This window comes from Sorghum bicolor, chromosome 6 (genome assembly GCF_000003195.3).
Source record: "Sorghum bicolor cultivar BTx623 chromosome 6, Sorghum_bicolor_NCBIv3, whole genome shotgun sequence".
In the NCBI taxonomy this organism is placed as follows: Eukaryota; Viridiplantae; Streptophyta; class Magnoliopsida; order Poales; family Poaceae; genus Sorghum; species Sorghum bicolor.
The window spans coordinates 45,727,489-45,737,544 of NC_012875.2; the positions used below are offsets into that span (position 1 = coordinate 45,727,489).

At 38.8% G+C, this 10,056-nt stretch overlaps 1 protein-coding gene across 2 annotated transcripts; it reads right to left on the reverse strand.

The window, feature by feature from the left end:
• On the reverse strand, positions 831-9,557 carry LOC8080328 (regulator of nonsense transcripts UPF3). Of its 2 annotated transcripts, none has more exons than XM_021463189.1 (13): positions 9,098-9,557; positions 8,041-8,147; positions 7,158-7,253; positions 6,941-7,039; positions 6,335-6,414; positions 6,164-6,256; positions 4,882-4,984; positions 3,750-3,847; positions 3,213-3,687; positions 3,073-3,138; positions 2,888-3,006; positions 2,586-2,639; positions 831-1,652 (listed from the first exon to the last, which is right to left on the reverse strand). In XM_021463189.1, exons 1-12 carry the CDS (start codon positions 9,235-9,237, stop codon positions 2,601-2,603), a joined length of 1,515 nt encoding a protein of 504 aa, XP_021318864.1. In that variant the 5' UTR covers positions 9,238-9,557; the 3' UTR covers positions 831-1,652; positions 2,586-2,600. The 2 variants fall into 2 exon arrangements, with proteins under 2 accessions (XP_021318864.1, XP_021318865.1); XM_021463190.1 differs by having other exon boundaries at positions 4,882-4,981; positions 9,098-9,556.

Genomic DNA, 10,056 nt, shown 5'->3' on the forward strand with positions numbered 1-10,056 from the left:
GTTTTCAATCAGTGTAGCACTTTCATTTATTTGTATTAAATATTGTTCAAATATAAACTAACTATACTCAAAATTTCATTTTGCAATTTATAGACAAACTGTGTAATTAATTTTTATTTTTTATTATATTTAATACTTTATGCATATGACATAAGATTCGAAGTGACAGTGAATTTTGAAAAGCTTTTGTTTTTTGGGTGAACTAAACAATGCAGTTCCAAAAATTTTTGCAAAATTTTTTAGATTTTCCACCACATCGAACATGGCACATATATAAAACATTAAATATAAATAAAAGAAATAATTAATTACACAGTTTACCTATAATTTACGAGATAAATCTTTTAAGCCTAGTTAGACAATATTTGTCAAATACAAACGAAAATGTTATCGTGCTCATTTTGCAAAATTATTTGGAACTAAACAAGGCCTTAGTTTAAAAAATTTTACAAAAACTTCCAGATTCTCCGTCACATTGAATCTTGCGGCAGATGTATAGAATATTAAATATACATAAAAATAATAACTAATTGTATAACTTATCTGTAATTTGTAAGACGAATCTTTTAAACCTAATTAGTCTATTATTAAATAATAGTTATCAAATACAAAAGAAAGTGCTACAATATATATTTTGCAAAAAAATTTGAAACTAAACAAGCCTTCGTCTGCTCTGCTGCGAAGGATAGTGCGTCCGATGAGCCAGACGGGCCAATAGCCGCATTACAGGCCGACATGAAAACAAAAACTAATTGCATAGTTTCATCTGTAAATCGCGAGATCCATATTTTAACTATCAATGACGGAGTGCACAAAGAACAGACACCATCAACCATTATAGCTAGACAACATCATCACTTTTTAAGATTTGAAACAGTAAGCACCTTTGATGCTGTACAGCATATGTTCCCTAACACGACATAAACCCTGGGTCATCTGGTGGAACATGACAGCAAAGCACACAGCAGGCGTCAAAACAACCTCACACGTCACATCCCATTTAGTCGGAACCATAACCCCAAAATGAGATGTCACTTTTACACTCTAGGTAACCTTTCTGCTGCCGCAAACCACGATTGCAGCAGTCAAAACACAGGGTCTCATAATCTAGTAACTAAAATTCACCTTTATTTAGCAAACCAGGTAGTCTGACAAGTGATAACTCTTATATCTCTTTGTAAATACGCTGCACCTCTAACCTGTAAACAGCAATCAGAACCAGACCTCTTCTTTCTCTAGAGATATTTACATCCATCTCTGACAAATTGCTGAGGGTGCATGTAGCCTCCAGGGGTCTTGGAAATATGTGACCACTGTCACGAGGTAGTGAGGTACTGATGCCAACCTAATCTCCATCCATTGCTCCAGAAATATCAACCTTGGGCCCAAATCAAATCTTGCCCAAAGTTATCGAGAGCTACCTACATGCCGGGTTATGTTACTTCACTATTTCTGTGAATCAAATCAGCAAGCTCTCTTTTCAGCTATAGCTGAGACTTCGATTGACAAATCTGAGATTGCACTTCATGGCAGCATTTAACCATTGGACATTTTGTTAACATACTTCACAGGATCAACAGCTAACAAAGAAGAATGCGCTGCAGAATCCAAGACTTCTCCACGACTTGCAATACCTGTTTTGATGGGAGTATCTGCAAAAGAGTTAGCGAGTTAGTGGGAAACTGGTGTACAGATTCCAGATATTTCAAGACCACTTGAGGGAAAAAAAGCGCATTCATTAACAATGTTGAAAGAAAGGGGAAATTCTTCCCTGAAGTTTCACCACAGGTTCACTTTCTTCCCTAAGGTTCTAAATGGTTTGGCCAAGTCCCACAAAGTTGTCTTTGGCTCAATCAGGTCACCTAGCTAATGTGGAGCACCAAGTGTGCACCTAGTCAGCAGTGAGTGGCCTAAGGTATCAATATGTGTCAAATCTCTAATTTGCCCCTAATTTATAAAGGCTACAAACATTGTGCCATCATGAACAGGTAAGTACGCATGTCACATAGTCTCCCCATATCAGGGAATAATGCAATGTCTAAAAGAAAAAGATTTAAACTAGTATTCTGGTATGCTGCTGGGAGCAAGAGCAATTTAGCGAGTTGTACCATCTAAGTGTCTAACAAGAACAAAATATGTGCAAATAAGTAGGTATATCACCTAGTTACCACATATCAGAGGATAAAGTGGAAAGTAAAGATTAGATTCAAACTGGTAGAATGTATGGAACAAGAGCAACTTAGTAAGTCGTATCATCTAACAGGAATCATTTTACTATGTGTTAGAATAAGACTCATTAGCATGTATGCAGAGACCATCCTAACATCGTGCTAATTGGTGCACACATGTGCCATTCCATGTCAGCCTGGGGACTATATTGAGCCAACAATGAAACTTGTAGCAAATGAACCTTCAAGAAGAGACTCCAGGGATGGATTTGGCTATTCCACCAGCAATGTTCCAAAAAAGGAAAAAAAAAGAAAGAAGCAGCAGAATGTATAACCGATGGCAAGGATCATTGTAGTGTTATAGCTATTTGCAGAAGGCCTTAAAGACAATGAATAAACTAGAGTAGCACAGCATACCATCAATGAACAAACTCACGAGCCTGAACTTGACTTCTGAACCCATACTTGTCTCTGCACATGGCATTCATGACATTAAATTTGGATGAAAAAATTTGAACATAAATCAATGATCCGTGCAATCAGCAATGGGACAAGAAATAAAATTATACTCAACCAACCCAGGATGAACTAAGTGGCTTTTTAATTAAGAAGAAATACAAACCCAAATTCTCCTCAATGAGGACTTGAACTTGGGTGGTCTGAGTGTGCACCCACGCCCTTAACCAACTGGGAAAATAAGAAATTTCACATAATCGCACCTCATGAGCACCATAACTAGCAGAGCCCCTCTTTGAATTCTTTCCATCAGGCACGCTAGCAGATATTTCAGTTTCCTTTGGACCACGTGGAGGACCACGACGGTTGGCATGCCTATGTCCTGGATTAAAAACTGTGTCATGAAACTGATCTAGAAAAAGTACGCATCTTATTTTTGCATACAAACCATTTTCAACAGGAACACCACGGCTACCACCATGACCCCTTGTGTCTGTCTTTCTGTCTCCATGACCTGCGTCAAGTTCAAGTTTAAAGACTCCAGGCATCACCAATGGTGAAACCATTTCAGTAAATTACATTACATACCATCTGCTATTTGCGAAACATTATCTCCAGAATGTGACTGTATTTGAGGGAAATCTGACGATGAGGCATGTGAACCACCCCCAGATGTAGATTTGTCATAGCGGCGAGGCGCCCATACACCACGATCAGGTCTATCTCTGTTTCTGGCATGCCTTTCAACCTTCTCACCAATTGGAGCAGAGCCATGAAGATGATTAGTCTTCTCATCAAAATGGCTTCTCTCAGAATTTTCAACTAACTGATCTTTCACAATGGTACGAGGGTTGACAGCCCGTGGTGGCCGCTTATCCTTCTCAGTATTAAACACATGACCTTCCTGCTCATGTTGAGATGGATTTGAACTGCGGATTTCCTTGTTTGAAAGTATAGTTTTAATAATTCTTCCACTGGCTTCAGGTCGCTGGTCTAGTCTAGAAGTCGCCGGCGGTACACTCTTCACAGGGGTTGATGACTGCTGAGTTGCTCCATCAGGTGTCTGTGGTAAAAATTGATCAAACATTGGTCCATAATAATAAAACTGCAAAAATATCAACTTACATTAGAATCAACCCTTCCTCTTCCTTTCAAAATGACAATTTTGTCCCTTTTAGCCTCACCAGCCTGACCAGATCCAGATGTTCCCCCACTTGTGGCATCTACAAAACAAAACAAGATTATTAACATAGAAAAACGCACCACTCAGCACGTGTAATAAGCTGGTAAATTGAACGAGCAGCCATAAACATGACAGAGACAAGCAAATTAGCTTCCCTTTCTCGAAAAGAAAGACCGTGTTCAGGAAAAAAAATATATGAAAGGACACATCCTCATCTAGTCTAGAATTACAAAAGTAGCATAACATTAGGAAACGTATATGACGTCACCTAATACAAAAGGCAGTTATCATTCCCATAATTGGACTGAATTGGCAGTACCAAAAGTGTAACCTCTTTGCCTAGTATACTGCAACACGCCAGCAACCCAATCAAAAAGCAAAAAGCCTCCATGTAGCATGTTAAAGGATGATTTTAGCGTTGCACTGGCTCTTAATAAACATTGCCTATTTCTGCTAATTTGGGAAATACGTTAACTTCTGAAGCATTTTTCTCTAAATGGTAAAGGCTCACATATATACACAATTTCACCATGCAGCAACACAAAGCAACATCAATAATGCCCTTGATCGGCGCTGCTAAATTCGGAATTTGAGGTACTATTCCCATATGGCGTGCCCTGGGTGAAACTACAATATGGGATCACAGACAGTTAGGCTGGACACTCATTGAGCTGGCCCGGTTGCTCATGTAAAAAATGCTCCGATTGAACTCATTTTCCTTTTAAAATAAAAATGAGTTGATTTTGAGTAACTTTTGACTTTGGCTCGGGTCATTAAGCTCGGTTTGAAGTTGGGTCTCCAACAATTCAGGAGAACATGGTAAATAAGATTATGACAATTTCAAAAGAACCTAAAAAACTGCGGTTGGCTCATTATGCACCCTCAACAGACAGCATACAATAGTCCATACATCACTAGATACAACATTTAGCAGCACTATAGGCAAAAGGGTAGGTACTAGCCAAAAAAAAAATCCTCAGCAATACATGGTAACATTAGACATACTGGGAGAGAGTTACTAAAAAATAAAAGTATTACTATTGGCAATTTCTTGATTTGGTACAAGCATACCACCTGAATTTCCAGCAATGGCTTTTTCCCTGTGTGTATGCTCCTCTCTCTTTGGCACCATGATATAGGTTGGCTTTTCCTTAGTACTGTCTCGTACAACATACTGCTTTGAGAAAATAGAAAAAAAGAACAGCAAAATTATGAACTCAGGCCACAATTTATTTCACGGGAAAAAAAGAAGGGTAGCATTTGTTGTTTTGTCTCAACAGGTAGTAATTATCAGAACAACAAACTATGGAACTTTAAGCTTCCAGTAGATCAGTAGGTCTTGTTACAAAATAAAAACACAAATAGTTCAAATTTCAAATTAACTACTGCTTGAGAAAATAGAAAAAAAAACAGCAAAAGTATGAACTCAAGCCACAATTTATTTCATAGAACAAAAGAAGGGTAGCATTTGTTGTTTTGTCTCAACAGGTGGTAATTATCAGAACAACAAACTATGTGTTATGGTCGTGGATATTTTTGGAGATAGATAACTAGGCCTTATGCTTTGCCAAGAGCTTTGGGATAACTAGGCCTTATGCTTTGCCAAGAGCTTGAGAGATTGAGGGAGACTAGAATTGTTTCTTCATAATTCATTGCTTGATTTCCATTGTGCCCCATGGGCTGAATATAAAAGGTACATAGGACTAACACCTCTTGTGCCTAGACAATATGGTACTATTCCTATAGACAAATAACTAAGAGAGACACTAATTAACACTAATGGGCTTAAGGCCCAACTAGGACACTTGCGCCCTACGGCGCCCCTCTTTATGCCCATGACACTATGGAACTTTAAGCTTCCAGTAGATCAGTAGGTCTTGTTACAAAATAACACCACAAATAGTTCAAATTTCAAATTAACTAAAGGTTCGGTGGTGCCTCAATTGAATATCATGGAAACATGCATGCATAGCACTATAGGAGTTGGAAGGAAAAATAACTATGCAACTATCACCTATAAGGAAACAATTTTAGTCAGTTCATTTAAAGTGTATAATAATAACTATACAATAAGGAGCACACTATCCACAGACACCAGAGATACAGAAATAAGAGCAATTGTGCTATTTTTCATAAAGTACAGTAAACCGTAAGCATAGTACATCAGGGACCATATGAGGAGGAAAAACATAATGATGAGTTACTACAATACACAACGAATCTTACTGAACAAAAGAATATTGCCAACATAGGCACCCATGTGAAGGTACACCCGTTATGTCAAAGAAATTATAAACTGAGAATAGAAAGTCTTATAAGAAAAAAATAAAAAAAAGTTCCAAATAAAGCATGCTACCGTGGAGGATCTGCGCTTCTCAGAAGACCTTTTAGGACTGGAACTGCTAGTTACGACACCTGCAACTTTTCTGCTAAGTCTACTTCCAGGTCTCTGCAATTTAAGAAAACAGTAGCAAGTTAACAGTTGGCCAAGAAGAGCCCTATGTTATTGGTTAAGGAATAAATGTACCTGAGCCATACTCTTAGCTGCCCTTTGCTGGCGGACATACATCATAAGAGGTGTCACAACAGGTGCCTCCTTTCCAGCAGCTGACAAAAATAATCAAATGTGACAACCCCATTTTATGCTTTTGGCATATTTGGAAAGATACATCGATATAGCAAATACTTCCTCCGTTCCAAATTATAAGACGCTTTGGCTTTTCTAGATACTCCCTCCATACTCAAAAATAAAGTCGTTTTGGACATTGACACGGTCTTCAAAGTACAACTTTGACTTCTTATTTTTATAAAAGTGATTATCAAAAAGTGACATATGTATATTTTTATGACAGTACTTTTCAAGGAAAATCTATTCATATGTTTTTTCACATTTCAAAAATCAACAACTTAAAAGTTATTCGTGATTTATATTCCCAATGTCTGACCTAAACCTTGTCCAAAACAACTTCATTTTTTTAGTATAGAGGGAGTACATTGTTTTTAGTATGTATCTAGACATAGTGTATATCTAAGTGCATAGCAAAAGCTATATATCTAGCAAAGCCAAAATGTCTTATAATTTGTACTGGAGGGAGTACTATATTGGATTGAAAGTAATGATGGCATACTCTACCTGCCCTTTCAGCTTCTTTCCTTTCGAGCTGAATTTCAGCACTAGGCAGATGCTCAGTAGGCTTTGAAATAAGCTCAAGAAACTCCAAGTACTCCGGATCTAGTAATTCCAAAACAAAAAATTCAAGTTTAGGAAAATGGTGACCAAGGCTCCTTAATGGTGATATGATAGAACGATACAATTGGGCAAAGAATTAGCTAAAGTGATTGCCTAAGACCTTTCATAATAGTTCCTTCACGGCCATCCTTCTTGATATTTGATTTGGGAACCTGTTGTGATGGTGAATATTCCACAAAAGCTTTAAATTGAGCACCTGACAGAACCATACGAACGTCCATGAGACCCAATTTACACAAAGCAGATCATAAATGACACTCCCCTCAAAAAATCTACAAACATGTGGTCTACAGTTGCAAAAAAAATGCACCAAACATTTTATACACTATAAATAGTTTATTTCTGTTTGAGCATAACAATATAAACACACTGTACAAGGAATATTATCAAGCCAACATATGTTGTTCTTGCTTCCAGCCACCACCTCTAGCACTGGCCTAAGTTGGATCAGCAAGCACAACAACGTCCAGGATAAGATTAATGTCACTATGTCATTGTTAACGTGCTAGCAATGCTACGACCTTATGTAAGTACATTGAATTCAATTTCAAAATTTCCTTCATATCAAATTTTTACTAGTGTGTTTCTCGTGGATCTCTTCTTCCACACTCACCAAGAGAAAACAGAATCCTATACACCATCAGGTGAAGTAGACAGCATTCTAGAAAGCTAACTATAACTAGACCCAATCATATACAACTTTCAATTTAATGGCTATGTAACTGATCAAGCATCAAGATTTAACATCTATTTGTGTTTGTGATGCCACATAGTGGATGATAATTGATAAGGCGTGCACCCATGATAAACTTAGATCACAGGAGTTGTGAACAATGAAATGGGTATGTCACTAAGAACAAATAGTTTTTTCTATTAAAAAAACTAAAATGGTCAGTGCTTGTAACAGTAACAAATGGTGTTGGCACAATACGATCAAATACCCTTTTCATCATGGACGAAATTCAACAAGATGAAGAAAATACCCTTTTCATTCACAAATACGTGCCCATTGAAGACCTCAGCAAACTCAACAACATCCTCTGGGCGCTTGAAATTGAGGTAAAGTCGAGAATACCTATGATTCTTTTGGCTGGATAAAAAAATGAGAAAGAAGAATGTCACTATCATTTAGCTTCAAAATTAAGCATATACTAACATGCTCAAGCAGAAAAGCAAATTGCTATATATGAAGTAGACAGTCCCCAAACAAGATCAAGAAGCAAAGATATAATAAATTAAGCATGTGGGACATGTCACTGACAGAAAACTTGATTGCAAATTATTGCTAATGAATTAAAAAAGAAAGAAAAACAGAGATAGACTGCATAACACACTATGAAAACAGAGATAGAAGTGCCAAAACAGATCAGCATACGCAATTCCCACCAAATTTTTCTAATGTAGATACAAGTCCCTGTAAAATTAAACTAATATATAAAACGGCCAGAGAAAATCACTAACCAGTAATACTGCAAAGCAAATAAAGTTGAATGTGTAAAGGTAGTTCAGCAATCAGCTATCAGCTGGATTTTAATTCTTCTCAGCAACATTCTCTACAACTAAAGAACTAAAGACGATGAAAACATAACGAGCCCAGAAACAACAAATGTAAAGTGAAAAAAATGAATCTGCCCTAACCAATGATTTTATCCCTTTTAAACTATATCAAAAGCACAGGTAGGTCAGACTGTCAATACAGATTGTGCGATGCAGTCAACAGAGATAAACAGATAATGAGACAACGCACTAGTTCTAAATTCTAACTAACACTTCAGTAACATAACAAACTAGCAATCAATGCTAAAGCACATAAAGTTACCAGACAGGCTATTGGAAGCCAAACAAAATAATTAGGTCACCACAATCAAAGGAGCAAGCTAATTGAGCAAGCTAATTGCTTGCGAGAATAGTACCAAACCGAACTTAATTAGCATCCTACCACGGTTCATAGGCTAAACAGGATAGTAACACAAGTCCTAATTACGGACTAGTCCCACCCACAGCAACGCCACAAGCACTGGAGACGCAGAGAGCGCGGACCTGGCATTGCCGGGGCGGAAGCACGCCCAGTCGTACCGCCCAGCGAAGCGCGCGTCGACCTGGTCCACGACGGCCTGCTGCGCGATCGCCGGCGGCAGCCGCCGGAGCACCACCTTCGTGCGGTGCGCCGGGTCCTTCATGTGCGCTCGCGCCGCCGACGCCACCTCGAATCCTACTCGCGTCGTGAGTCGCCGCGAACACCCCCACCGTGAAACCGTCTCAAACCCTAGGGTCCGGTCACATCGAGGCGAGGCGGGGCAGACGCCAGCGAGATCTGGGGGAGGACGGGGGGAGGTGGCTAGGGTTTGGAGCCGGGTGGGGATTTGTCTCGCTCCTGCTTCCCTTCCCTTCACCGTCGCGTCGTCGCGTGCAACTCTTTTTTTCTTCTTCCGCTTTGGTAGTTTGGTCGCTCGAATAGGTCGGGGTTTGGGTTTGGGGATGAGAAATTGGGAGCTGTCGCAGATTGGGGGAAGAGGAGGAGACGAGAAAGCCAAAAGGCAGGACAGGTAGTACTTTTTTAAAAAAATTATTAATCAGGTTTATAGAAAATACTAATACCATTTATATCTTTAAATTCAAATAAATTTATTATATATATATATAGATTTAATGATCTATCTAATAACAGGTGTACTATAAATATTAATAGATTGATAGGTTCTTGTATACATTTGGTCAAAATTAAATATGTTTGACTCCTCAAGAAGTGAGAAACTTATTTGGAACAAAGAGTATTGGAAAAGCAAAGGACCGGAAAAGCGGATTGACGGTAGAAAATATATTGAAAATAGTGGATTGACGGTAGAAAATATGGTTAGGCAATATGGCTTCCGTCTCTCCCGCTCCCCTTGACGTCTCGTCTCCCCACCCCAGCCCCCCGCCGGTACCCACTCCGGATCCGGCGGCCACCTCCCCATCCTCCCCTGTGAAGACGTCAGGTTCCACCCCTTCCTTGTCCT

Excerpts from the sequence above, each read along its gene's own strand:
- LOC8080328 (XM_021463189.1), bottom strand. The coding sequence starts at position 9,237 with ATGAAGGACCCGGCGCACCGCACGAAGGTGGTGCTCCGGCGGCTGCCG. Across the intron at positions 7,040-7,157 it reads TGAAGGAACTATTATGAAAG|ATCCGGAGTACTTGGAGTTT; the intron begins GTCTTAGGCAAT and ends TGGAATTACTAG. Across the intron at positions 6,415-6,940 it reads GAAAGAAGCTGAAAGGGCAG|CTGCTGGAAAGGAGGCACCT; the intron begins GTAGAGTATGCC and ends TATTTTTGTCAG.